We start from the raw sequence: 27,597 nt of genomic DNA on the forward strand, positions 1-27,597 counted from the left end.
TCGCCGTCCGTCCCCTGCGCCTCCTACAGGCTGGCTGGAGTGGCATCCAGAGCTGGAGCAGACCAGGGTAGACTGATGGGCCAGGATTCATTGTGGGAGGCGGGGAAGCACAGCCCGGCTCCTTTTCTAGTGCCAGCAGCCATAGCTCATTCCAGGGTCCCAGTTCCTGTCCCAGTGGTGCTGTTCTAGTCCTCTCACCCACTCTGCTCATGAGTTGCAACAACTCTGCCATGAGAAGCTCCATGTCCTCTCTCCACTGCCCACTTCCCACGGGAGGCAACCTCTCTCCACGCTGCTGAACGCTGAGAGAACTGGACTGGCCGGAGCCCTGGCTGGGCCTGGGTCAGACTTGATTTCCGCGACCGGAAGGACAGGCCACTTTTGGCCACTGCGTTGCCATGGTATAGTGGGAGCCAGTCACGGAGACGTGGTCCCTGACTAGCGGTCACCCACAAGCCAAGCCTGACATCATCGTTAGCACCCCAGCCCCCTTCCCATTACAACAGAGACTCCCAGAAGGGGGCGCACCTCGTGCTGCACACCGAGAGAAAGCTTTGCCCCACCTGAGTCACGCTGGATCACCGCTTGGTCTTCTGGACTCAGAGAAAGGACCTGGGCAGCTGTTTCTGATACGTGTCATTATGACAGCAAGCACGGGATCCCGGGAAAGAACAGGTCAGCCCGGTGGTGAGGCCGATTTCCCGCCATCTTTTCCCTCCTAAGGTTAGGATGCAGTCACCCTGGGTAAGGGGCCAGGTTTTCTGCAGTGCATTTTTTTTTTTTTTTTGACAGGCAGAGTGGACAGTGAGAGAGAGAGACAGAGAGAAAGGTCTTCCTTTGCCATTGGTTCACCCTCCAATGGCCCCCGTGGTCGGCGCGCTGCGGCCAGCGCGCTGCGGCCGGCGCACCGCGCTGATCCGATGGCAGGAGCCAGGTACTTATCCTGGTCTCCCATGGGGTGCAGGGCCCAAGCACTTGGGCCATCCTCCACTGCACTCCCTGGCCACAGCAGAGAGCTGGCCTGGAAGAGGGGCAACCGGGACAGAATCCGGTGCCCCGACCGGGACTAGAACCCGGGGTGCCGGTGCCGCAGGTGGAGGATTAGCCTAGTGAGCCGCGGCGCCGGCCTCTGCAGTGCATTTTTAAAGAGTGCAGGTTGGGCCTAGATCACGGGACCCAGGAGTGGATTTAGACAGCTTTTGTAGGAACCAGGCACCACTTCATCCATCTGTGGATTCCTAACTGCCCAACATGTACACATCAGATTCCAGACGTATCTCCTGAGAGAAAACAGCAGAAGAATCTGGTCCCTTGCCCACCTTAGGATACAGTTTCCCCAAACATGACTTCTGTGTTTCCTTTGTATCATATTCAGCAATGACTGAATTAAAAAAAAAATCTTTCTTCCCACCACCTACCAAAGCAATAGTTAGCCCATAAGTATTTTTTTTCCTTTTTGAGATAATCTCATGCTTAAACCAAAAGCAGTCTCCCCACCTCCTCAACATACTGAATGGAACAAGCCACCTGCATGCTAAGATTCCAACACTGGACATCAAAAATCACCCAACAAGGAACCACTTCTGCTCGGGGCGAAGGAAAGGAAACGCAGTGAGGCAGCCGCAGATGGAAAACAAAGCCGTTTATTGCCTGTGATGTGGAGTCCCATGGACGTCAGGTGTAAGGGCAGGGAGCATGAAAACACGCATTCTGCGTGTCCTCTGTCCTGCCCCAGGACACGCTCGCTCACTCTTCACTCTCATGGACAACCATCTGGGGAGACAGCAGGCTTTAGTCAAGTCGGAAGGCAGAGACCCCAGGTCTCCCCCCGACCCAGCCCGTCGGCCAGGGAGCACCCGGGAGTTGCTTGCACGCTTCAGTGAGACATGGGGTATTTATTTTTGGACCCTGGGAGAATGTGTGAGTGCACACACAAAGTCCCCGCAGAGTCTGAGAATCTGGGTCCAGAGAGAGCACGCAGGCCCCTGAGGCTGGGCACCAAGGGTCCTGACCCCCAGCCTGCTCTACAGGGAGCTCTGCCGTGGCCTTCTTTCCACCAGCAGGGGGCGCCTGCCAAAGTTCAGTGGGGCACAGCGCATTCTCTTCAGGATGGCTGTGTTTTGTTTAATTTTGATGAAAGGGGAATAGAATCTCTTGGTTGTTTTTTTTTTTTTTTTTTTTTTTCATTTAAAAGGCAAAGTAACAGACATTTCCCAGGCGCTAGCAGGGAGCTGGATTCAATGCAGAGCATCTGGGACTTGAACCAGTGCTCCGATATAGGATGCCCATGCCCCAAAAGCAGTGGCTCAACCAACTGCACCACAACGCTGGCCCCACAGAGAGACAGAGGGGCAGAGCTCCCATCTGCTGGTTCACTCCCTAAATGCCTAAGCCAGCTGGAGCTCAGGTCAAAGCTGGGAGCCAGGAATTGAATCCAGGTCCTGCACCACTCCCACCCCCTAAGGTCTGCACCAACAGGAAGCTGCGACTGGGAGTGATGCCAGGACTCAGACCCGACACTCCAAAGTGGGTCCTGGGTCCCTTAACTGCTAGCTCAAATGCCAGCCCCCAGGGTAGTATTTTTTTTTTTCAATTGTGACTTAGAAGACCTGAATTCTAGCAGGGCTCCACTCGGTTAAGCCACTTCTAGCAAATCCCCCCTCTCCTCCCCGCGAGCTCTAACGGGAAGGGCTGTCTGAGGCCCCTTCCAGCCCGCCGTGGGAGCGTCCCAGGCCACCCACTTACCCTGCTGGAGGTGAAGTCCCGGGTTTTAGCCCGAAGCTTGTTGACTTGCGACTCGGCGATGTCGGCCCGCTCCTCCGCCTCCTCCAGCTCGTGCTGCGCTTTCCGGAACTTGCTGAGATGCACGTTGGCTTGCTCATCCTGCAAGCACAGTGCAGGGCACGGGGGGGGGGGGGGTCACCAGGGCCTCTCCCGACGCCCCTCCCCCACCCCCAGGATGCTCTCGGCGGCCCCGGCCTGCTCCCACTCACCGCCTCCTCGGCCTGCCTCTTGTAGGACTTGACCTTGACTTGCAGCTTGTCCACCAGGTCCTGCAGCCGGAGCACGTTCTTCCTGTCCTCTTCACTCTGCAGGGGACAGCCACGAGTGTCGCTGCACAGGAAGGGGCAGGCTCCCACACGCCCGGCCTGCTTTCTGGGCTCTGGGGGCTCCTCCCAGACTCTCTTTTGGGGAGAGAGCCCAGGGTGGTGGTCGCCTTTTACAAGGAAAATGCCCACTGGGGTGGGGGTGGGGGTGAGGGGTCTCTTGCCACCTGCCTGGTACGTTAGCTCCTTGACCCGCCGCTCATACTTCCTCAAGCCCTTCACAGATTCTGCGTTCTTCTTCTGCTCCCCTTCCAGCTCAAACTCCAGCTCTCGGATCTGGGAGAGACGGCCGGGGGGTTCAGTCTGGGGCTGGAGCCCGAGTGGGAGAGGCTGGGAGGCCGAGCAGACCCCGGCGTCCTCCGACACCCACCCGCGTCTCCAGCTTCTGGATCTGCTTCTTGCCACCCTTGAGCGCCAGCTGCTCGGCCTCGTCCAGGCGGTGCTGCAGGTCCTTGACCGTCTGCTCCATGTTCTTCTTCATGCGCTCCAGGTGGGCGCTGGTGTCCTGCTCCTTCTTCAGCTCCTCCGCCATCATGGCCGCCTGGAAAGCAAACCGTGACCCTGAAGATGCGGGCAAACAGCACCAGGGCCTCGGGGGGTCCCAAGGGACTGGCGACCATGCTAAGGGGAAATGAAAGAACAACAGGTAGGACCATGATCGGGCACAGGCTTCCAGGAGCTGTACCGGGATGTAAAATCTCCCACGAGACAGAACCTGCAAGGATTGCATGACAGATGGTTTCTTCCTTACGCTGGCCTCCTTGGGGACCTCCCCCTACTCCTGGTGAATTCGTCCTTCCATTATCACCCATCAGTATCTTCCAAGGAGCCTGAGTCTGGGAAGACCGAATGCATCCCCAGCCTCACCACTTTGGGGATAGTGAGCTTCTGGGACGATTCCATGAGAAATAGCCTCTATGCTCCCTTCAGACAGCAGGTGGCGCCCTTGGAGCAGCGGAACACAGACAAGGCCCGGGAGACCCAGGAAGGTTAGAGGGTTGTGGAAGGGAGAGAGGCCAGGGATGTGGACAGGGGAGAATCTCCTGTTCACATCTGGAACCAGCCAGATGGCAAATGAAAGGAGGGCCCAGTTCTCTGTGGGCGAAACAAACGGGGTCTGATCCTTTCCCTTTTTTTGTCTCCCGTGTTCACCCATTAATGGGCAAGAGGGGACAGGCGCGGGGCGGGGAGGAGGGTAGGGGAGGAGACCCCGCCGTCCAGTGGGGGCCGTCTCTGGGTTGGGGGAGAGGCGAGGGGTTTCCTGAGGGAGCCTGGGCAGCTTGCCCGGGCGGGGGCGGGGGGTGGGGGGTTCGAGAAGCCTGCTCACGTCTGTGATGGCCTTCTTGGCTTTCTCCTCGGCATTCCTGGCATCCCGGCTGGCGTCCTCCACCTCGCTCTGCAGCTGGGTGAGGTCCGTCTCCAGCTTCTTCTTGGTGTGGATGAGGCTGGTGTTCTGGGGCAAGAGGAGGCAGGGTCAGGGGCGTGCCTGAGACCCGGCGCTCCTATCCCGAGCTCCCCCTGCCCTCACCTGGGTGTGCAGCAGCTGCACCCGCTCATTGGCATCCAGGAGCTCCTGCTCAGCCAGTTTCCGGGCCCTCTCCGTCTGCTCCAGCGTGGCCCGCAGCTCCTCCACCTCAGCCTGCAGCAGGTTGGCCCTGCGCTCCACCAGGGCCAGCTGCTCCTTCAGGTCCTCCTGGCCGCGGAGAGCATCGTCCAGGTGCAGCTGGGTATCCTAGCCGGGGAGAGAAAAAGGGAAATTCTCTTTGCAGTGGCGGTGTGAGGGCCAGGCGCACGTCTGGGTGGAAGGCGCCAGGGGGCGGGGAAGGCCTCCCGCTAGCCGCCAGGGAGCCCGCTCCACCTTCAGCTGTCCCTGGACGCTCCGGAGGTGCTTGAGGGTCTCGGCGGCCTGGCGGTTGGCGTGGCTCAACTGGATCTCGATCTCGTTCAGGTCCCCCTCCATCTTCTTCTTGATGCGGATGGCTTCGTTCCTGCTGCGCACCTCGGCGTCCAGGGCGCTCTGCATGGTCTCCACCGTCCGCTGGTAGTTCCTCTTCAGCTGCTCCATCTCCTCGTCCTTCTCGGCAATCTTCCTGTCGATCTCGGCTTTCACCTGCGTCAGCTCGAGCTGGACCCGGAGGATCTTGGCTTCTTCGTGTTCGAGAGCAGCCTACGAAGAACAAGAACAAACCAGCGCGTACTGTGGGGGTGATGGTGCTGAGGCTGCTGTCCAACTCCATGGGGCTACCTGAGCCTCACTGGAAGAGTCCTGGTTTTGAAAGGCAGAGAGAGAGAGACAGAGGGAGAGAGAGAGGTCTGCCAGCCACTGGTTCACTCCCCAAATGGTCACAGTGGCAGGAGCTGGGCCCATCTGAAGCCAGGGGCTCAAACACCTGGGCCCTCCTTCTACTGCTTTCCCAGGCAGGGAGCTGGATCAGAAGTGGACCAGCCAGGGCTGCCCATATGGGATGCCGGCACTGCAGGTGGCAGATTTACCCGCTACACCACAGCGCCGGCCCCCTACCTGTTTTTTTTTTTTTTAAATCACAATTTATAATCAGTGCAGAAATAAAATCGGCTTCATTGCTGTTGTTTTATTATTATACTCTCCATCACTGATCAACACTTTGCAGATATTTCAAAAATCTAAGCTTTTGTAAAAATCTCACTTTTAGACCTATTTTAATTTCTGAGATTTACTGTATTTACTTGAAAAAGCAGAGTGACTTTAAAAGAAGCAGAGAGGCCAGTGCTATGGCGCAGCTGGGTAAAACTGCTGCCTGCAACTCCAGCATCCCATGTGGGTGCTGGTTCGTGTCCTGGATGCTCCAATTCCCATCCAGCTCCCTGCTAATGTGCCTGGGAAAGCAGTGGAAGATGGGCCAAGTGCTTGGGCCCCTGTACCCATATGGGAGACCTGGAAGAAGCTCCTGGCTCCTGGTCTAGCCCTAATACACCTAGGAAGGCAACAGAAGGTAGCCCAAGCGCTTGGGCGCCTGCCACACACACGAGAGACATGATGGAGTTCCAGTCACCTGGCTCCAGCCTGGCCCAGCCCCAGCTGTTGTGGCCATTTGGGGAGTGAACCAGTGGACGGAAGACTTCTCTCTCTGTCTTTTCCTTTTTCCCCTCTTCTCTGTAACTCTACCTTTCAAACAAGTTTTAAAAATAAATTATCTTTAAGAACTAGTAGACAAGATCAAAACCAGGAAAACTGACTCAGAGCTCATTCTTAACCATGGCAATAGAGAGTTGAATATATTCCAGAGAGAGAGAGAGAGAGAGAGAGAGAAATATCTCCCATCTACTGACTCATTCCCCAAATGGCCACAACGACTAGGCTGGGCCAGGCTGAATCCAGGAGCCTGGAACTCCATCATGTCTCTCGTGTGTGTGGCAGGTGCCCAAGCACTTGGGCCACCTTCTGTTGCCTTCCTAGGTGTATTAGTGGTTTGGAAGCAGAGCAGCCGGAACCAGTGCTCTGGTGTGAGATGTGGGTGTGACAGGTGGCGGACTAACCCTCTGTGCCACAGTGCCTCTCCCTAGACCTATTTTAATGTAGTGATTTTATCCAGTGAATGCAAGATAATTCACAGATAATGATCTCATTCACCCCCACAGGAATGCTCTCTGATGGGGAAGGAGCAAGCATCGGGACTCTGGTTTTACAAAAACAAAAAGCAAGACACAGACTGGGGCCAGCTCTCCTGCCAGGCGGGGGCCTGAGCCCCGCCGTCCCTGCCTCTGCTCCTGCTGCAGCCTCCCGGGCCATGCTCACCTCTGCTTCCTCGAGAGCCAGCTGGATGTCAGCCTTCTCCAGCTCCATCTGCTTCCTGGATTTCTCCAGTTCGTGGATGGTTTTACCATTTTCCGCAATTTGCTCTGTGAGATCCGCTATCTCTTCTGCAAAGAAACAAGTTTCAATCGCATCTGAATGCCTCTGGCTGGGTGTGCAGGCACGCAGAGTCCCAACCCAATGCCTTTTCACAAGTTCATTATAATTCTAAGGACTCCTGTTTTCGAGAGAGAAGATATTGTGTGGAGAGGGACTCAGAAAGAAGCCTTGGGATGGTGAACACTGCCTGGCCCAGCCTCAGTGGCCGGGCAAAGCCAAGTCCCACCCACCCCACTCTCCCTGGTGATGGAGTGTCCCGGGCGGGAGGTCCCAGGCGTTTGGGGCTGGAACGGCTTACGTTCTAAGTTCTTATTCTCCCGTTTCACAGTTTCAAGTTGATCTAAGGCCTCCTCGTAGGCATTTTTCAGCTTGAAAAGCTCAGTGCTCAAGGTGCGGGACTCCTTGAGAGACGCCTCCAGCTCCGCCTGGCTCTCCTCACACTTGGTCTTCCATTCGGCCAGCACCTGCAGCCCCGGGTGGAAAGGGCCTCTGTTTTCAAGCTCTCCTGCTCTGGGCTTCTAGCTAAATATAACCACTCGGGTGACGGTTAGGGTCCATCTCTTGTCTAGCCCCTCCTCAGCATTCAGCAGACTACCCAGCCTTAAACATTTACTCAAGCAATTAGTAGCAACTGCCTACTCAAAAAAAAAAAAAAAAATGCAAATAGATCATTTGAAAAGGAATTCGCTGAGCATAACTGCCCTTTTCCTAATAGGGAAATGGCCCTGTCCTTCTAATTATTTCATTAAAACATTCACTCAAGTCAGCCTTACAGACCACACTAAAAGACAGGATTCCAGAATGGCTCCCAGCAGGACCTGAGTTAGAGTCCCGCCTGAGTTAGAGTCCCACCTGAGTTAGAGTCCCACCTGAGTTAGAGTCCCACATGGACCAGCAGTGTGGATGCAGGATGGATGTTTGGGGCTGAACAACACTGGAGAAATTGGTTTGTCTCCACTAGCAGTGTCGCACAGGTCCCTCCACCCTCCATCCAGTTTCCATCCCATCTTAGGGATGAGGAACGCTCGGCCCAGAGGGATTCTGGGACTCGCCCCCGCGTCACCACTGCGGGTGGGGGCAGTCAGGCTGGGACCCGGTCTGCTCCTTCCACGGCTACTGGAAGCTCCACCCCCTGGTGGCAGTCAGCCATGGCAGAGCGGACCCCACACCTTGTCGAAGTTCCTCTGCTTCTTGTCCAGAGCGGCGGCCAGGGAGTTGGCCCTCTCCACGTCCACCATCAGGTCCTCCACCTCCCCTTGCAGCCTCTGCTTGGTCTTCTCCAGGGACGCGCACTTAGCATTCACAGCCTCAACCTGTTCCTCGGAATCCTGCAGGCGCTGAGCTAGTTTTTTCCTTAAAAGATGCAGAAGAAGAGCAGATGCTATTTGAGGTCCGGTCCCCTTGAACATCACTGTGCACTGAGTCGGAATCACTGACCTGGGTGCTGCAACCCCCCTACGTGTTCATGAGCCCAGGAGAACTCCCTGTCTGCTCCAATCTAGGCTGAACAACCCACCTTGTTTCTAAGCAACATCAAGGTTGTTTGTCATTAGGGAATGTGCAAATGCCAGGTTCCTCTACCGGCATAGCACTGCGTTTAAAGACACCAGAAATGAGGAGATTCTACCCAAAAAAAAAAACCCACATTCATTTCTGTGTGATCCTTCCATAGTTCCGGTTCTTTGAAAGGCACATAGAGTTGCATACTTGGCCTCCTCCAGCTCCTCCGTGCGCTGGATGGCGTCCGTCTCGTATTTGGTCCTCCACTGGGCAACCTCACTGTTGGCCTTGGACAGCGCCCTCTGCAGCTCGGCCTTGGCTTCCTGCTCCTCCTCATACTGCTCCCGCAGCAGGTCACAGTCATGGCGGGAGGACTGCAGGGCGTGGGCCAGGGCACTCTTGGCCTGTGGAAGTCCAGAAAGAGAAGGGGCCCTGATAGATTTGGTGCCATACGCACAACACGGCCCACGTATGGCTCCGCTATCATCCCCAACTGAACACGCAGTTGCCTTTCCCCGCCTGAAGGTGGCGTCGCGAATCAGATCCAGGAAGCACCCACCTTACTCTCTTCCTCCAGCTGCCTCTTGAGCTCCTCCACCTGCTGGGTGAAGGCCTGCTTGCTCCTGGACAGCTGGGACACGATGCTCTCCTTCTCTTCCAGTTGACGGCTCAGCTCGCCTGTGTCCAGAAGGAGACATTTCCATCCCATTCATGCATTGGTCCATTCACTCACCCACCAAGTGCCTACTGTAGGCAGAGCACTGGGCCGAGATCACGAGAGAGGGAAGATTATAAGATGTGGACCCTTCTTGCGGGAGCAGGATTTGTCCACGGAAACAAAACCGAAAGCATCACCTACTAAGATAGCACTGTCAGCTGCAGGAAGCTGGCAGGGACTTCTGGCCATGAAACCCACTGAGAACAATTTCTAATTTAAACATCCCCAGGAGGGCCCACCCGTTCCCAGGGGACCTCCCCAGCTGGTGTTTCCCCCACTGTTGGTTTCTCATTAAGGGAACTCCCAGGGCGTTGTGTCCCTAGTAAGCTGATGGGGATTAGACTGTTGGGTGGACATGGCTGGTTTCAGGTTTCTGTGCTCATGTCAAGGTCAGGAGGAAAGGGAGCAGGAGGCTTTCGGGCTCCAGGATGCACCCTTCTCTCTTTTCTTTGCCATCCTGGCTACGGGTGCCAGCAAAGGATGGATTTCTCCGTGATGGGGGAGTCACAGGAGGGTTGGGTGGAGAAACATTTTCTTCTTGCAAGTCTCACCTAATAGCCCTTTCCACCCAGATCTCCCATCAGGGTATTCGGAGAGGCCCCTCTGCAACGTGGTGGGTTTACTTCTTTCCGGTGCTGTCTCAGACATTCTCGCCCCAACACACCCCCCGCCCCTTGGTCTTGACCCGCTGCCTCCTCCCAGGCCTCCCTGCCGTTTTGGCCCTCCCGGTCCTGCCCGGGGCTCACCAGCTTCGGTCTGCAGACGAGACTTCTGTGTCGTCAACTCGCTCAGGTTCCTCTGGGTCTCCTCATTCTTGCCCCTGGACTCGCTTAACTGATCCTCCAAGGTTCGGCATATTTTTTCCAGGTTTGCCTAAAGGGAGGGAGAGGCGGGGAGGAGCCGATCAGTAGTCAGATCTGAGTGCCCACCGATGCTGCGCAGTCTTGGGGGACAGCACTGGGCCAGCCCACCGGAGCACCTTGGACTTGGACACACTCTCCACGCTGCTGGCCAGGTCATCAATCTCCATCTTCAGCTCGCTCTTCTCCTTCTCCAGCTTCTGCTTGACCCGCTGCAGGTTGTCAATCTGCTCCCCGAGCTCGGCCGCGCTGTCTGCGTGCTTCTTCCGCAGCGTGGCCACCGTGGCTTCGTGCTGCAGCGTGGCCTCCTCCAGGTCCCTGCGCAGCTTCAAGAACTCGGCCTCCCGCTTCTTGTTCAGCTCGATCTGGGTGGAGGTGACGCCGCCCGCCTCCTCCAGCCGCTCGCTCAGCTCTTCCAGCTCCCGGGCAAAGTCGCTGCGCTGTTTCTCCGTCTTGGCGCGGGTCGCCCTCTCTGCCTCGATTTCTTCTTCCAGCTCCTCGATCCGAGCCTGCAGGGGCCGTGCAGACAGCCGTGCAGCCCAGGGGCTCTCAGTCCCCCGGAGCCACTCTGCATGTCAAGAACGAGCTGACGTTCCCAGGAGACAAACCGACTCTCGGTATGGCCCCCAGAGATATGTGAATCTCACTAATGGAATTCTCCCTGCCACCATGGCCCTAACCCCTGCAGGAGCCAGCAATGAAACGTGGACCCCGAACTCTACGCTGCTGCTGTGTTTTTTTTGTTTGTTTGTTTGTTTTGACAGGCAGAGTGGACAGTGAGAGAGAGAGAGAAAGGTCTTCCTTTCCCGTTGGTTCACCCTCCATTCGCCGCCGCGGCCGGCGCACCGCGCTGATCCGAAGGCAGGAGCCAGGTGCTTTTCCTGGTCTCCCATGGGGTGCAGGGCCCAAGCACTTGGGCCATCCTCCACTGCACTCCCGGGCCACAGCAGAGAGCTGGCCTGGAAGAGGGGCAACCGGGACAGAATCTGGCTCCCCGACCGGGACTAGAACCCGGTGTGCCGGCGCCGCAAGGCGGAGGATTAGCCTAGTGAGCCGCGGCGCTGGCCACTGCTGTGATTTATGGGAAGTGATGGGACCGCCGTCCATCGCTGCTGGGTCAGCTCAGCAGGCAGGGGGCCCCCGGGGGCAGGCAGTGCACGTCCTGCCCGCTTGCTCTCAGCACACCGAGAGCGACCCCGCACGCCAACGGGAAACCCAGAGACCTCCCACCTGTAACTCTTTGATTTTCTTCTGAAACTGGAGGCCCAGACTCTGCTCATCTTCCACTTTGCTCTGGAGCTGACAGTATTCAAAATCCTTCCTGCGGAGGAAGGACAGGCAGACGGCGTGATGACAAGCCCGTGAAGCGGGGGTCTCCCGGAAGTGGGGTCTCCCGGAAGTGGGGTCTCCCGGAAGTGGGGGGGGTCTCGGCACGTACTTCTTGAGCCGCTCATCCAGCTGCTGCTTGTCGTTCTCCAGGTCGACTATGGACTCCTGGGCCAACTTCAGGTCTCCCTCCAGCTTCCTCTTGTTCCTCTCCAGGTCCACCCGGAGCTTCTTTTCTTGTTCCAGGGAACTTTCCAGCTGCAAGGGGCATCATTCCTCTTTTTGGGGGGGAAGGCGTGGCGGGGGACAGATGCCTCACCACAAGACCCCCGGAGACTTTTCCAACTGGGATCGCCCAGGACCCCTGCGTGACACTGGCTACTTACGTCATCCACTTGCTGCTCCAGTTTGCTCTTGATTTTGCTCAAGGAATTGACTTTGTCCTCCTCTGCCTGCAGGTCGTCCAGGGCCTGCTGGTGGGCCTCTTGGAGGGCCTTCTTCTCCCTGGTCAGCTTGGCGATGGTTTCATCCAGGCCAGCAAGCTCCTCAGTAAGGTTTTTCACCTACAAAGAAGCCACAAGCCGTTGTAAGAAGAGCTAAAGTCCCATGTGCGATGACTACATCAAGATAGGAAGACCCAACCACCTCTCCCCCCACCCCACGCCAAGCACAGCACCTTGTTCTCTGTGGCATGCTTCTCCTTCTCGACCTTGGCCAGGGTCAGCTCAAGGTCATCGATGTCTTTCTTCAGCTCCGAACACTCATCCTCCAGTTTCCTCTTCTTGGCCGTCAGCTCAGCATTGATCTCTTCCTCGTCCTCCGCTCTCTCCGTCACCTCCTTGATCTTGGCCTCCAGCTGGAACTTAGCTTTGATCAGCTGGTCACACCTCTCCTCTGCATCCAACAGGTTTTCACTTTCCTTAAACAAACAAACAAACAAAAATCAATGCCCATGAATAAGGTTTGAGACATTCCATTGCTTTGTTACATATGGAATCATTTAGAATGCACCCCAACTAAAACGCAAGAATCTCCCCCAAGCTCTGAAATAAGCAATTCTAGAAGGAGAATTTGAAAAGATTCCTGAACACCTACAGCTTGTACTTGCAGCTGCAGGTCATTTTTTTCCTTCAACAGTGTCACCATCTTTTCTTCCAGCTCCTTCCGTTTGGCCTCTGACTTGGCGAGCTCATCTTTGGTTTTCTGGAACTCCTCCTTCATGGTGGCCATCTCCTTCTCCGTCTCTGCACTCTTAAGGAGAGGCTTGATCTTGAAATACAGCTTCATCCAGGGCCAGTGCTTCACGTTCATGAAGGCGCGGATGTTGTACTGGATGCAGAAGATGGACTCCCTGCAAACGATACAGCACTGAGTCCCCGGGAGGGTCTCCCGCGCTCCCTCCCCGAGAGAGAGCTTGCACCTGGACGGAGGGCCGGCCCTACCTCCTCTGCACCATCTTCTGGAATTCCACCCGCATGAGAAACCCTCTGCACACGGCCTGTGTCCGGGTGATCAGCTTGGCCAGGCGGTCGTCCCGCATCTCCTCCAGTGTTCCCAGCAAGCCAGCCTTGAAGAACACCTGCCGGGGGCAGGGGAGGGTGGGGGTGGAGATGCCAGGCAGCTCTCCCGAGAGGCCGTGTGCCGAGGGGGCGACAGGGCCAGCGACTGTTGTCACAGTAGATGCATTACCTTGGTGTGTCCAAATTTGTACTGGGTGTGATCAATATCGATGGACGCCAAAAGCTTTTCACAGGCCTTCTTGCTGTCAATGAACTGTCCCTCCGGGATGGCACTGGCATTCAGCACGCGGTATCTGCCATGGTGGATGCAGAAACAGTCACAGACAGTTGGACAGAGACCCTCACATTCGGGCAAGAAGGTCCCAACAGAAGACGAGATGCGCCCCTGGTCCCACTGCGAGGCAGTAGCCTGGGCTCCAGGCCTTGTGGCTTTTACGCCAGGGCTTTTCCTGCCACTTCGTGTATCAGATAAGTTCCAGAGAAAATCGTGGAAGAAGCAAAGATGTATACCTTTGCTGAGTGGTTGCATATTTTTTTGTAAAGATTTATTTATTTTATTTGAAAGTCAGAATTACAGAGAGAGGAAGAGACACAGAGAGAGAGATCTTCCATCTGCTGGTTCACTCCCCAAATGGCCACAACGGCCAGGGCTGGGTCAGGCCAAAGCCAGGAGCCAGGAGTTCATCTGGGTCTCCCACACGGGTTAAGGGGCCCAAGTCTTGGGCCATCTTCCACTGCCTTCCCAGGTGCATTAGCAGGGAGCGAGATTGGAAGTGGAGTAGCCTGGACTTGAACCGATGGCCATATAGATGCCAGCATTGCAGACAGTGGCTTAACCCACTGCTCCACAGCACCAGCCCCAGCAGCTTCCTCATTTTACATGGAAACTAATAACTGTGCTTCTGAGAAGGGTCTTCTCCTCCCAGTGTCTCTCCCACTCAAATCCCAGGGTTTGCGCATGCCATCAGGAAGTTTAGGAAACATCTGACACGCACCTTTGTTTGAAATCTCCATAGAGGATCCGGTTTGGGAAGCCCTTCCTGCAAATGCGGATGCCCTCCAGCACCCCATTGCATCGCAGCTGGTGCAGGACCAGGCTGTGCTCCATGGCCCCTGAAGACAGAAGCAAGAGATGGCGGCATCACGTGGGCCTTCTCAAAACCCGAGCATCCCCTGGACAACCGCGGGAGTCTCACCTGGGGTTTTGGTCTCGTTGGGGATGATACAACGCACAAAGTGAGGGTGGGTGGTCCTTAGATTTGACATCAGCTTGTTCAGGTTTTCCTGAAAGAAAAGGATTCAAAGTTGGACCTCATACTATGGGGCTTTCACATTGCACTGAAAACTGGGATACATGAGGGGGCTTCAAAACATTGATGGCCAATGGAATTGAAACATAGGTTTCTTTTGGTACAAGAAATCTGGAAATCTATGCACAATGTTTTCATGATGGGCACTTGCTATAAACTTTCGGAGAGCCCCTCCTGTGCTTGGACCAAAGCAAACTTACCCTTTAATCTCATATTCCATAAACCCTCATGTTTCAAACTTAATCAGGAGTTCTACAGAACGGTGAAATTGTTTGGCTCTTGCTTTTAATTGTCCTCTGGCAGGAAGTCCAGGCAAGTAACTGACGCACAGGCTTAGCATCCCTAATATGACAATCTGAGATCCAAAAGTCTCCGCAGTCAGAGACTTTCTTGAGAGCTGACTTGATGCCACAGAAGGAAAACTCCAGCCCTGACCTCTCGTAACAGGTCATGGTCAAATAAAATGACCTTCATCATTACACATGTGAAATGCCCATGAATTTCATGCTTAGATCCGGGTCCCCTCTCCAGGATATCTCACTAGGTAGTAGATGGACTTCCAGTTTCAAGCATCTTAGATAAAGGGAATGCTCAACTCTGACTTCTGGGTGAACCAGAGGCCACCATGTACCCAAGTTTTCTGAAATATCTCAAGAGATGTGTTCACTATACTGGGAGCACGAGGTGTTATTTCTAGTGTCTGGAAGGCAAATCAGAGTTTATATTGGAAACTTAACCTCCCAGGCCAGCCACCTCTGCCAGCTGCACTACAAAACAATAATGATATTCTGCTCTCACATTGGCTGGACCTCATTTATAAATTATCAGACCACCGCCTGGCTCACTAAGTGACAGTAATCAGATTTGGACAACATCACCGTTCTTGGAGAAATCGAGTTTAGCATCTCCATCCTGCTCGTTTTGATGCGACTCAACTCAATTATAAGCGAAGGAACTGTATCTGTCTTACCCTGAAGAGGGCAGAGACGGTTTGGAAGGAAGAGCCCTTCTTCTTGGCGACTTTCTTCTTCCCGCTGTCAGCTGAAAGACATGGGAGAGGGCAGGTGCAATGAGCCGGTCTGTGGTTTTCGGTCCTGCGGAATGAATGGAGGGAGAGCCCACGAACACAGGCATTCATCCAGTCTGTTACCGTCCGCCGTGGCGAAGGTGGCGTAGAGGTGCGCCAGGAGCCTGTTAGAGGACTTCTGGTAGAGCCCGACCACGGTCTCGTTCAGGGGATCCTTGTTCTTCTCCAGCCAGCCCGAGACGCTGTAGTCCACGGTGCCCGCGTAGTGGATCAGGGAGAAGTGGGCCTCGGCTCTGCCTTTGACCACCTTGGGCTTCTGGAAGTTGGCAGACTTGCCCAGGTGCTGGTCATACAGCTTGTTCTTGAAGGAGGTGTCTGTGGCCTTGGGGAACATGCACTCCTCTTCCAGGATGGAGAAGATGCCCATCGGCTGGATTGAAGGCAATGCAGAACGCACGTGGGTCAATCTGGACTTCAGAGGGTGTGAGAAGAGGGTACCGAGTGGGTGGAATAGGATACCTTCTCGATGAGCTCGATGCAGGCAGCCAGGTCCATCCCGAAGTCGATGAACGTCCACTCGATGCCTTCCTTCTTGTACTCCTCCTGCTCCAGCACGAACATGTGGTGGTTGAAAAACTGTTGCAGTTTCTCGTTGGTGAAGTTGATGCACAGCTGCTCCAGGCTGTTATACTGACACCAAAACACAGCGCGCAGGTGAAGAGTTAGATTTCTTCCAAAAAGCAAAGATCCAGCCAGACCCCTCCTCCTCCTTGCCTGGGGCTCTCACCCAGGCTTTCAGGTAGGGTCGCCCCCTTCAAGGCCTGGCCCCGACCATAGCCCCCTCCTTGGAGTCTTCTAACTTCCGGCTCACAAGTGCTTTTCCCCTCCCTTGAGTTTCCCTGGTCTGGGAATCTCCTGTGCATCTTATTCTGTAGTTCCTCTTCTTGCAGACTAACATGCTATGGGTGTAAAATAACCTGTGATCGACAGTGTCAGATCCTCTCTGCTGCTCTTCTGGCTCGCCCTAAATCAGTCATTGCATTTGATTTTGTTTGTTTGTTTCTTTTCAGCCCACCTGATGAAGCCGTTAACATTACACCTGACAGAGGCTTTCCTACTCATCAGATAACACACCCCCTGCCAGCGCGGTGCTTCTCTGCTACCCGGTCCCACCTGCCGGACAGCCTGGTACCTTCCCCTCTAGGATCATGAAAGCCAACACCCCCAATCAATGCCCCTATAAAAACACAAATGAGCCGAACCTCAAAGATTTCAAAGCCTGCAATGTCCAAAACCCCAATGAAGTGTTGCCGGGGCAGCTTCGTGTCCAGCTGCTGGTTGATACGTGTGACCATCCACAGGAACAGCTTTTCATAGACGGATTTGGAAAGGGCATTCACGGCATGGTGCACCTAGCGGGGGGAAGCTCAGCTCGTGAGAATGAAGGCAGTGGGCTCCAGGGCCCTGCGGCCCTGCCCGGCCCGCCGGCCGGCCCTTACCTGGTCCACAGTTTGGCCTTTGGTCACGTACTCATTCCCGACTTTCACCCGGGGGAAGCACAGGGCCTTCAGCAGGTCTGAGGAGTTCAGGCCCATCAGGTAGGCTGTTTTGTCAGCCACTGGCAAGGAAAGAAAGGAAACGCTTGGCAAGGCAGAAGAGGCATTTTTGAAATCACGTAGATGTTTCAAGAGTTGGTCAAAGGGCCTGTGCTGTGGTGTAGTAGGTTACACTCCTGCCTAGGGCACCGGCATCCCATGTAAGCGCTGATTCATGTCCCGGCTGCTCCTCTTCTGATCCAGCTCTCTGCTAATGGCTTGGGAAAGCAGTAGAAGGTGGGCCAAGTGCTTGGGACCCTGCACCTGCATGGGAGACCCGGAAGAAGCTCCGGGCTCCTGGCTTCGGCTCAGCCCAGCTCCAGCCACTGCAGCCATCTGGGGAGTGAACCAGCAGCTGGAACATATCCTCTCTCTCTCTCTCTCTCTCTGTAACTCTGCCTCTCAAATAAATACATAAATCTTTAAAAGAAAAAGATTGCCCAAGTTCAACTTGATACCTTCTGTATTCTATACCACTAAACTGCCTGTGTGTGGCCAATGGATGCTGTGTCCCTCGGGGAACAGGATGCCTTTTATGAAAAGTCAAGACTGCGTTCCAGAAAGCCCTGGTCCCTTTGCCTTGTGTCTGAAACGAAACTGTCGGAGAGACCCGGTGAAAGTGGGTGGTGACTATGCCAACAGACAGCTGAGCTGCAGAAGGGTTCATTCGCCTCCACAGGTGGAAGAAGGACTCGCCACTTTCCCAAGAGTCCCAGGATGGTCTCAGGGGAACAGCCCCCAGCTCCAGCTCACGGCCTCCCACTGGCAACCTTGTACCTTCGGTGCCGTCCGGCTCCGCCTGCTCCTCGCGCTGCTTCTGCTTGAACTTCATGTTCCCGTAGTGCATCACGGCCCCCGTCAGCTTGTAGAGCCCAGACTTCTCTTCTGGGGTGAAGCCCAGGATGTCAATGGCACTCTGGCGAGGAAACAGGAGCCCGCCCGTCAGTGGGCCCCCGGTGATGGACGGAGGAGGCCCACGCAGCCCTTTCTGTCGGCCCCACTTACGTCAGTAGCCAGCAGCTCCTCTGCGTCGTCGATGCTGGCCACGAGGATCTCACCCTGGCTGATGAACGGGTAGTCGTAAGGGTTGGTGGTGATGAGAAGCAGCTCTGAAATGATGAGGTTTGAGGGGGTCACACAGCTGGTGGTCTCGGCCCTCCACACCCTGGGCTGGCTGGGACTGCGACCACCGGAGCCCAGGTGGAAATCATTTTTGGACAGCTTTTAGTCTCGGACCGAGAATATAATCCGGGGGCGGGGGGGGGGGGGGCGGTGCTGTGGCACAGCAGGTAAAGCCGCCGCCTGCAGTGCCAGCATCCCATATGGGCGCCAGTTTGAGACCCGGCTGCTCCACTTCCAATCCAGCTCTCTGCTATGGCCTGGGAAAGCAGTAGAGGATGGCCCAAGTCCTTGGGCTCTTGCACCCACATGGGAGACCCGGAAGAAGCTCCTGGCTCCTGGCTTCGGATCAGCACAGCTCTGGCCATTGCAGCCATTTGGGGAGTGAAGCAGTGGATAGAAGACCTTTCTTTCTCTCTTTATGTCTCTCTCTGCCTCATTCTCTCTGCGTAACTCTGACTTTCAAGTAAGTAAATATTTAAAATTAAAAAAAAAAAAAACATAATCCAGGGGAGACTTTGCCATCTCCCATGTGAAATCGATGAAAAGGCCTAGAACATAGTTAAATTGTCTTGCTTTGCTGGCAAATGGAACATAAGAGTGCAGGCTGGGGATAGGCGATAGGGAGAACTGGCCATGTGTGCGTCAGGACAGGAGCCATGCTGCGGGGATGCGCGGGTAATCACCATATAATTACAGCATCTTCTAAAATCTCTCTGAGAAGCACAGGCTGGACAGCTGAAGACCAGAGGGAGGGCTGAGCAAACACAGCCAAAGAGCAAGGAAGGCCATGAGCACGGAGGCCTCTACTCGGTAGAGAACAGGGGCAGGACAGGATTGCTCAGTTTCTCTGGCTGGTTTCTGTACCAGAACACAAGGGGGCGCTGGAGGACAACTAAAAGCTTCCCTCTGAAGGTTTTTGTCAACCAGGGCTGAATTCCCTGTGGGTGTAATCTTGTTACTGCCTATCTGATTGGATTTTCAGATTGGCATGTCATTGCCAAAAGTGCAACAGGGCTCTAAAATGATCTTCGCCCACTGGCTGCAGAGCTGCCTGGGTGTACACACAACTCCTCCTGGACTAGGGACCCCAGAGCCCCGGTGCCCACGGGAGACACTCACCGATGAGCTCGGGCTTCTTGTTAGACAGGATCTGGTAGAAGATGTGGTAGCTCCTTTCAGCCTTCAGCTGGAAGGTGACCCTGGACTTCTCCAGCAGGTCTGGAACACAAGCACCGGGCTGCACTGGCGGCCTGCTCCCCACCACCCTGGGGCCGTCTGATCCCAGCCGACCTACTTACACGTTTCAATATCTGCAGAGGCCAGCTTGCCGGTGGTCCCGAAATGGATGCGGATGAACTTGCCCTGTGCGGGAGAGAGGGAGACCAGATGCTACCCCCACCTCAGCGGTCCCTCCCGGTCTCCCGCGTGAGGGGAGCAAGGGCCAGGCCAGTCCCCCCCACCCCGTGCTTTGCCACTCCCTCTGCCCTCTTCTCCCCCGTAGTTTGCCTCCTCTTACCCCTCTCCCTTGTACCCTTTGCATCCCTCCACCTCCCACAAAGCAACCAGGCTGATCTCTTCTCTCTTTTTTTGGACAGGCAGAGTTAGACAGTGAGAGAGAGAGACAGAGAGAAAGGTCTTCCTTCCGTTGGTTCACCCCCCAAATGGCCACTACGGCTGGAGCGCTGCGCCAATCCGAAGCCAGGAGCCAGGTGCGTCTCCTGGTCTCCCATGCAGGTGCAGGGCCCAAGCACTTGGGCCATCCTCCACTGCCTTCCTGGGCCACAGCAGAGAGCTGGCCTGGAAGAGGAGCAACCGGGACAGAATCCGGCGCCCCGACCGGGACTAGAACCTGGGGTGCCGGCGCCGCAGGAGGAGGATTAGCCTAGTGAGCCGTGGTGCCAGCCTCCCTGTTGTTTTCAAGTCTTGCTTCTCCTCCTCCTGCAGATCGCGCAAGGGCCAGCCCAGGGGGAGGCCTTCCCCGCCCACCCTGGACAAGCCTGGCTCCCCATGAACTCTGTCACGCGCCCTGCCTATAGGACTTGGTGTGAATGTGTTACTATGGGACATGGTCTCTGTGCACTTGCTCAGCTCACTCCTGGTCTCTCCTCCCCACTGGTCTGTGACTTTCCCGGGACAGACGTGTGGCCTGTGCGGGGGCCGTCCTGACACTCACGAAGCGGGACGAGTTGTCGTTCCGCACGGTCTTGGCGTTGCCGAAGGCCTCCAGCAGCGGGTTGGCACTGATGATCTGATCTTCCAGGGTCCCCTGATGCGAGAAATTGAGGGAGGAAGAAGCGACATTAAAAAAAAAATCACATTCCTATAACTTTGATGACAGCATGTGGTGGTGTCTGAATGTATCATTATTACTCATCTCTTCCTGTGCCTAACAACAAATTAAATTGCATCACAGGCAAGTACATGTAGGAAAAAGCGTAGTGTATATGGGGTTCAGAATCTTCATGGTTTCAGGCCTCCACTGGGAGGTCTTAGACTGTATCTCCTGCAGATAAAGGAGGGCCATCAGAGAGAGAGAGAGAGAGAGAGAGAGGGAGGGAGAGAGAGAGAGATCGGCAGAGCCAACTCGTCTCAATTTGTGAGTCTGAGTAGGGCCCAGAAGACATCACTGGTTCACTCAAGCACCCACGATGGCAGGGACTAGGCTGGGCCGAAGCTGGGATCCGGGAACTGAGTCCTCCTATGTGAATGGTAGGAACCCAGTGACCCGAGCCACTGCCGCTGCCTGCTCGGGTCTGCATTGGCAAGAAGCCGGCGTCGGGAGCCAGAGGCCAGGGTGGGTGTGGAACCCAGATCCTCTGATGTGGGAAGCAGGCATCCTAGCCTGCATTTTAACCATTAGAACAAATGCCCAGGCTTGAAAAAAAAGATCTTTTCAAGCCATAAAATGAAAATTGCTCTGTCACTCCCCCTGCCCTGGCTGCCGGGCGCCTCTGGAGAGGCCAGGACCTCCCTGACTGTCGACCGGGGATCAACCAAGTCAGCCGCTTGTCTTACTCAGAACACGTCTGCCCTTCAGTTTGCACTTGGCCATGGCTGACATAATTCTTAACTCGACACACCCTTAACGCCTGCGTTCCCCGACACTCCAGTTAGTTAGGCTGTCTTACTGCACGCTGCTATAGGCATTTCTTTCAGAAGGCAAAGACGAGGGAGGCTATGATTCTGTGACGTTGGCACTTGTGATCCTGCCACAAGAGAATGAGCTCCCCGAGCAGCCTGAAAATTAGCCTTTCTGGGCCGAACCTTAGAACCTTACCCTTTTTTTTAATATTTTTTTAAATTTATTTATTTGAGAGGTAGAACTATAGACAGAGAGAGGGAGAGACAGAGAGAAAGGTCTTCCATCTGCTGGTTCACTCCCCAGAGGGCCACAATGGCAGGAGCTGAGCCTATCTGAAGCCGGGAGCCAGGAGCCTCCTCTGGGCCATCCTCCACTGCTTTCCCAGGCAGAGAGCTGGATCAGAAAAGGAGCAGCCAGGACTCAAACTGGTGCCCACTTGGGATGCCGGCACCGCAGGCAGGGGCTTAACATACTACGCCACAGCGCCCACCCCATAGAACCTTATCTTCTAAGAAACCACAGGATCTGGCCCTGTAGGATCAACTGCACGCTGTGTTGTCTAAGACGACTAGCTGGCTGGCCTTCAGGATTTTAAAGCCTAGCCTACTGTCCTTCCTGGAAGAGGTGGGGGAATGGAACTGCATTTGGCTTTTTTTTTTTTTTTAATTTGACAGATAGCATTAGACAGTGAGAGAGACAGAGAGAAAGGTCCTCCTTCCATTGGTTCACCCCCCAAATGGCCACTACGGCTGGAACTGTGCCGATCCGAAGCCAGGAGCCAGGTGCCTCCTCCTGGTCTCCCATGTGGGTGCAGGGGCCCAAGCACTTGGGCCATCCTCCACTGCTGTCCTGGGCCACAGCAGAGAGCTGGCCTGGAAGAGGAGCAACCAGGACAGAATCCGGCGCCCACATGCCCATATCCGGCACCGCAGGTGGAGGATTAACCAAGTGAGCCACAGCGCCAGCCCCTGCATTTGGCTTTTCATTCTCAAGTGAAAACCAAGGTTAGAGGAGGAGCCAGGGCAGGGCTCCCACCCCTCCGCACCTTCATCTTGGAGTCCTTCTTCTTGGCGAGATCTCCAGTAGCTGCAATTGTTGCAAAGTACTGGATGACGCGTTTGGTGTTCACAGTCTTGCCTGCACCAGATTCTCCGCTGTTGGGTGCAATTGAAAGAGGCGGAGGCAAAGAGGTGAGTGCTGTGAGCATCCACAGGCTCCCCAGGATGGTACAGAGAGGCCTGGGCGTAGTCTGACCGCACCTGCCCCGTTTCTCCCAGACACATCTTTTCATCATAGACTCTGCTCCAAACGCTTAAATAATGAACAGAGTAGAGCATGTGGCCCCTTCAGCCAGAGCTATGCCTTGGATACTTACGTGATCAGAATGGACTGGTTTTCACGATCTGCAGAGGAAAAAAAAATAATAGAGTTGGGGGCCATGGCCAGAGAGTTCCCCAGTGCAGTCACCTTGCTCGAGCAGTTAGACTGTGTGGTTCCTCTTTTCTTTATTCTTCAAGGAGCCTCCTTGGGAACAAGACTCAGGAGGCTTCGTCTCACTTGAAGCCACTGGCTTCTCTCCTTGTATAGGCGGAACCACCTGAGTTGTCAATTTTTCGTTTTGACCCACAAAAAAGGTCACCTCTCATGTGGCTTCATCATTAAATGCAAACCCCTCACATGGCCTGGGAGGCCCTACGCGGGCTCCCCTGTGCCGGCCACCAGATGGGGGCAGGCTCGGGAACAAGGGGCAGCTCCTCTGGGGCCAGACCGGCCCCTGCTCCACCTCTCCCCGCTTCCCACCACCGTGAGACCCACCGGTCAGCATGAACTGGTAGGCGTTGTCGGAGATGGAGAAGATGTGGGGCGGGGCCTCCTGGCGCTTTTTGCCTCGGTAGCCGTCCACCACCTCGGGGTTGTACACCGGCAGCCACTTGTAGGGGTTGACGGTGACACAGAAGAGGCCCGAGTAGGTCTGGGGCAAGAGAAAAAGAACACATACATATATATGTGCAGTCGCATACTGCGAGACGGCGTGGCAGCCAACCATGGATTCCACATGCACGATGGTGGTCCCGTGGGATCGCAGTGCAGCTGAGGAACCTCTGTCATCCTAAGGTCACCATGACACACGCCTCACACACGCACAGCCCGACCACGACCCCGGCCACAGGAAGGCACAGACTGCACAGCAACATGATAAACATGCTGACCGACCATGCTAGTGGCTGATGCGTGTACTGTCTACACTTCTTACGATTCACAGCGCCCCCCCTGCTACTTCCAGAGAGGGAGTTTACATAGGACCCGTTGCCGTGTGACCCTGGCAGTGGCCTTGAGTCTCTCGTGTTTACTGTGTCTCTGGATTGCATCAGGAGGCCACTCCAAGGGAGCCACTCGGCCCCTCCAGGTGTGGTGGTTACAGAATGGGGGACTTGCTTCATGATGCATTTCTCAGAAGGCATGGCACGGGTAAGCCACACGTGACTGTGGGTGTAGATACATAAAGCCTCTTCTTATTAGCCCGTGTCTTCTTATTAGCCCGTGTCTCTCTATGATAAACTTGTAAACGTCAGAAGATGTCATTTCTATTAATAGGGAAAGCAACGGGAACTCAAGGAAGGGAGTAGCGACACCTCCCACAGCCAGGTGGTAACCATGTCCAGACACCGGGTCAGCCCCACACTTCCGGTTCCCTTCCTTATTCCAGCCCTTCTTCTCTCTGCCCTACTCATCTCTTGCTTTCTCATCTTCACTTTCTCTCTCCCCTCTCTTTTGTCCCCAGCACCCAAACAGGACTCTCCCAGCCCCCTCCCCGACACAGACACCTCCGCCTCCCTGCCCTGCCCCCACGTCAGCCCTGTCCCAGGGACACTGACGTAGATCATCCAGGACGTGTAGCGGTCCTTGAGGTTGTACAGCACGGCCGGCTCGTTCAGGTGCGTCAGCATGGCCATGTCCTCGATCCTGTCGAACTTGGGGGGGTTCATGGCATACACGTCTTCCGGTTTGACCACCAGAGTCTGAAAAATGGGGGAGAGAGGGAAGCCATCACAAGGGGCGATGATAATATTCCCTGCGTGTTTTGGCCTGTGGCAGATCCCTGTCCCCCCAGGAGGAGGCTTGGGCACTGATGTGGGACGGAGCAACCCTGGAGCAGACACCGGGCTGGCTGCAAGCACAGGTAGGGCGGGCAGGGCCCCCGGGGTGGCTTGTAATAGAGTGTGATTTGTTTCTGTTCCTCAGGGAGTTTGTTTCCCCTCTCCTGTGGGCCTGAGGTGGGAGTGAAGGGAGACAGGAATGAGGAAGGGGTCTCTGTGGGAGGGCATGGGGGCCGGCAGTGGGCCACAGGGATGTGCCGGAACCTTGCAGCTCAGCACTTGGCTGCCCCACCGACGGGGTCCTCCCTGCCCACAATGGCACAACCACGGGCTGTCCTGAGGCAGAGGCAGGAGAGAAAGAGGGAGGGGGCATCGGACCACCAGGCTGGTGCCCACAGAGCTGGCCGACATTCTGAGCCCTGGGCCAGCAGCTGGCCAGCCCTGCCGGTCCCGCGTCTCGTCCCTTCACCGAGCCCAGGCAGGTGGTGCCAGGGGCCCCAGCAGCGGTGCCAGCACTGGCAGGTGCCTCTGCACGACTCAGCCCCTGCCTCTGCCCCCTCAGGTTCCCCAGGGCCATGGCTGCCCCGCTCTGCCCTCACCTCTGATCTCTCTGTGACCTCTTGTAAAAGTAGGCAGTTTTCCTGACCTCACCTCAGGGCTTAATGGCTGGGAAACCCGCTTTTTCCTGCCTCTAAGCAAGGACCCCATTCAGTCAAACAGTCCCGGACAGCCTGCCCTCTGCAGCACCGTCGCCAGGGCTGTCTGAGATCATCCCTGGTCCTGTCCAGCTCCTGCCTCCTCTGCTGCTTCCAAGGCCAATCCTAGCTCCTTTAGCTGAAGTATGTAGAGCGCCACCTTCTGGGGAGTCCATGCACAGCAACCTTTAAGACTGCTTTGTGCCCAAACCAGCGACACCGTGGCCTTTTCCCGATCTCTCAGACATTCTTTTCCCTCTCATTCTCTCTCTTTTCTGCTTCTTCTAGTTTTTTTTTTGGGGGGGGTTGGCTTTCCTTGGAATTTTCCCAAATTCTTCTGGTCGAGATTCCAGGAAGTAATGAAGTTCAAGTCCAGAATTTTTGCCAGTGTTTCTGCAACGATCAGAACGCAGTGGGCTGCAGTGTCCACCACCATCGTGACACCAGGAGGCCACTCCTTCATGCTCCACGAGGGTCCCACCCACGCTTTCCTCACTGGCTCAGGTACATGGCCAGGGCCAGAAGCACTAGGGGAAACCCAGGCCACAAAAGGAGGGTGTCCTAAACCCAGCTCTCCCAGGCCCTGGAGAAGTACAGTGCCCTGCCACCATGGCAACAGTAATGCAGACGCTGACAAAAGCCACAAGCAGCGTGTGCCTTCTCCTACCTGAGGTCAGCATCCGCTCTGCTTTCTCCAAGTACACCAGGGAGGCCCAAGGCCATGGCCTGTCAGGCATCCCAGGGCCAGAGCTCTGCCTGGAAGGGGCTGGGGAGGGCTGAATGCAGCCCCGGGCCACCCCAGGAGCCAGCGAGGGCCTGTCTTACCCTGTTGTCCTCCGTTTCCACCGTGACCTTCCCGTCTTGGCTGCTCTTAATCTTCCCCTTGGCATATTCCTCCTTTGAGTCGACCACGAAGCAGTAGGTCTTGGCATCGAAGGGCTGGTTCTGGGCCTCGATCCTCTCCTTCTCTGACTTCCGCAGGAAGGGAGCCGCGACACCGAACACTTCCATTTCACTGTCACTACTCATGGTGGCAGCTGCCGGGGGGCGGGGGGCGGGGGGAGGTCAAGACAGCCAGGTGCGCCGGGCTCCCAGCAGCTCCTACCCCCTGGGCCACAGGAGCCTTCAGAGGCGGGCTCAGGGGCCAGGCTGCCCTCCTACCTGGTGAGACAACCCTCCCCACCACAGGAGTTCAGAGCCTGTGGAATCCAAGCCACTCACTTCTCCGAGCTTCCGAATAGTGAAGGGAAAGGGGGTGCCGCTGTGGGGACCTCGACTTCCTCTTTGCAAAGCCCAGGTGGCGTTGCAGAGGGAACATTTAAATGAAACCCCATGCAAAAATCAGCGCTTTCTTCAAAGGCAGCGCGCTCAGTGGCAGCAGCTCAGGCCTTCTCAGCCCATCCTGAATCCAGGCAGCCGCAGCCTCACACAGTGCAACCAGCCTTTTGCTTTTTGCCCTGGCCGCTAAGGGTAGAAGCGAGCATCAGCACCTGTTTGACCACCTCTGCCCCGTGCGCCTCGGCCTAATCTTCCTGCCCCAAAGCTCTCCCGTTCCTGGCTGCAGGTGCCCATAAGCACCGCCCCCCCCCCCCCAGCCCCAGGAAGAGGGAGACACCCCTGAGAAGCCATGACACGCGGGGCCCCGTTCTCACCTGAGGTTCACACCCTGCAGGAGGACAGCGGGAGACAACAGCAACCGGCAAACTCTGGGACCTGTGAAGATGCAGGCAGACAGAAACGTGGGCACGCCTGGGAGCGTCGGGCTCCATGTTCATCAGCTCTTGAGGATGAACAAGGCTGGCAGATGGGGCATGTCCCACAGCACTGTGAAGTAGGAGAAGCCCCCAACTGCCCAGAAACCTGACTCCTCCCGGCCCACCATGGTGCCGCTGTCACTTTAAATGCCTCCCATTTAGATTTGGACAACAGGCTGGAACCCCTGTTAAAAAAGCTTGAAGTGAGGCAGGCAGTTGGCCTAGTGATGAATATACCCGGGCTCATTTTAGAGATTCAATGCCCAGCCCCAGCTTCCTGCGAATGCAGACCCCGGGAGGAAGCGGTGATAGCTCAAGTCAGTGAATTCCCCGCTCCCAGCTTTGGGCCAGCCCAGTCCTGGCCACTGTGTTCACTTGCAGAGTGAATCAGCTGGTGGAGGTGCTCTGCCTCCCTCTCTCCTTCTGCCTCACAAAGGAAGAGAAAGAGAAAGAAAGAGAGAGAGAGAGAGAGAGAGAAGGAAAGGAAGGAAGGAAGGAAGGAAGGAAAAGAAAGAAAGAGAGAGAGAGAGAGAGAGAGGGAGGAAGAAAGAAAGAAAGAAAGAAAGAAAGAAAGAAAGAAAGAAAGAAAGAAAGGAAGGAAGGAAGGAAGGAAGGAAGGAAGGAAGGAAAGGAAGGGAGGGAGGGAGAGAGAAGAGAAAAAGAAAGAAAGAAAGAAAGAAAGAAAGAAAGAAAGAAAGAAAGAAAGAAAGAAAGAAAGAAAGAAAGAAAGAAAGAGAAAGAAAGAAAGAAGGAAGGAAGGAAGGAAGGAGGGAAAGGAAGGGAGGGAGGGAGAAGAGAAAAAGAAAAGAAAAGAAAAGAAAAGAAAAGAAAAGAGAAAGAAAGAAAGAAAGAGAAAGAAAGAAAGAAAGAAAGAAAGAAAGAAAGAAAGGAAGAAAGAAAGGAAGAAAGAAAGAAAGAAAGAAAGAAAGAAAGAAAGAAAGAAAGAAAGAAAGAAAGAAAGAAAGAAAGAAAGAAAGAAAGAAAGAAAAGG

At 55.4% G+C, this 27,597-nt stretch overlaps 1 protein-coding gene and 3 long non-coding RNA genes across 6 annotated transcripts in view; 3 read left to right on the forward strand and 1 right to left on the reverse strand.

Moving 5' to 3' along the window:
* The window catches only part of LOC138846212 (uncharacterized), a 40,120-nt gene extending 36,501 nt beyond the window's left edge, over nt 1-3,619 (forward strand). For both annotated transcript variants that reach the window (XR_016224304.1, XR_016224305.1), the window contains exon 3: nt 3,363-3,619. This is a non-coding gene — a long non-coding RNA (uncharacterized LOC138846212). The remainder of the gene's footprint in view (nt 1-3,362) is intronic.
* On the reverse strand, nt 1,624-26,621 carry MYH3 (myosin heavy chain 3). 2 transcript variants are annotated; one of them, XM_051824397.3, is made up of 40 exons: nt 26,505-26,621; nt 25,678-25,889; nt 23,936-24,079; nt 22,875-23,031; nt 22,435-22,462; nt 22,105-22,213; nt 20,151-20,243; nt 19,276-19,339; nt 19,097-19,195; nt 17,861-17,964; nt 17,633-17,771; nt 16,760-16,878; nt 16,523-16,672; nt 15,780-15,950; nt 15,384-15,690; nt 15,204-15,274; nt 14,120-14,207; nt 13,919-14,036; nt 13,093-13,216; nt 12,846-12,982; nt 12,499-12,754; nt 12,080-12,322; nt 11,790-11,966; nt 11,516-11,661; nt 11,308-11,398; nt 10,197-10,586; nt 9,964-10,090; nt 9,059-9,177; nt 8,707-8,903; nt 8,169-8,352; nt 7,298-7,463; nt 6,883-7,007; nt 4,966-5,274; nt 4,636-4,839; nt 4,435-4,560; nt 3,478-3,648; nt 3,279-3,383; nt 2,994-3,089; nt 2,746-2,883; nt 1,624-1,773 (listed from the first exon to the last, which is right to left on the reverse strand). In XM_051824397.3, exons 2-40 carry the CDS (start codon nt 25,879-25,881, stop codon nt 1,747-1,749), a joined length of 5,823 nt encoding a protein of 1,940 aa, XP_051680357.3. In that variant the 5' UTR covers nt 25,882-25,889; nt 26,505-26,621; the 3' UTR covers nt 1,624-1,746.
* LOC138846214 (uncharacterized) lies at nt 5,164-7,681 on the forward strand. Its single transcript, XR_011383670.2, has 2 exons — nt 5,164-5,301; nt 6,726-7,681. It is a non-coding gene; the product is annotated as an uncharacterized LOC138846214 (long non-coding RNA).
* LOC149121245 (uncharacterized) lies at nt 15,921-17,289 on the forward strand. Its single transcript, XR_016224306.1, has 2 exons — nt 15,921-16,059; nt 16,331-17,289. It is a non-coding gene; the product is annotated as an uncharacterized LOC149121245 (long non-coding RNA).
* Nucleotides 26,622-27,597: the final 976 nt, after the last annotated feature.

The sequence above is a fragment of the Oryctolagus cuniculus genome, chromosome 17 (genome assembly GCF_051225735.1).
Source record: "Oryctolagus cuniculus isolate XC-2025 breed Fujian yellow rabbit chromosome 17, ASM5122573v1, whole genome shotgun sequence".
Taxonomy (NCBI): Eukaryota; Metazoa; Chordata; class Mammalia; order Lagomorpha; family Leporidae; genus Oryctolagus; species Oryctolagus cuniculus.

What these genes read in the sequence shown, in the direction of transcription:
- MYH3 (XM_051824397.3), bottom strand. Translation starts at nt 25,881, where the DNA reads ATGAGTAGTGACAGTGAAATGGAAGTGTTCGGTGTCGCGGCTCCCTTC. An exon ending in CTCTGCAGATATTGAAACGT is followed by an intron (nt 19,196 to 19,275) that starts GTAAGTAGGTCG and finishes CTTGTGTTCCAG; the next exon opens with ACCTGCTGGAGAAGTCCAGG. An exon ending in AGCATGCCACAGAGAACAAG is followed by an intron (nt 11,967 to 12,079) that starts GTGCTGTGCTTG and finishes GCTTCTTTGTAG; the next exon opens with GTGAAAAACCTTACTGAGGA.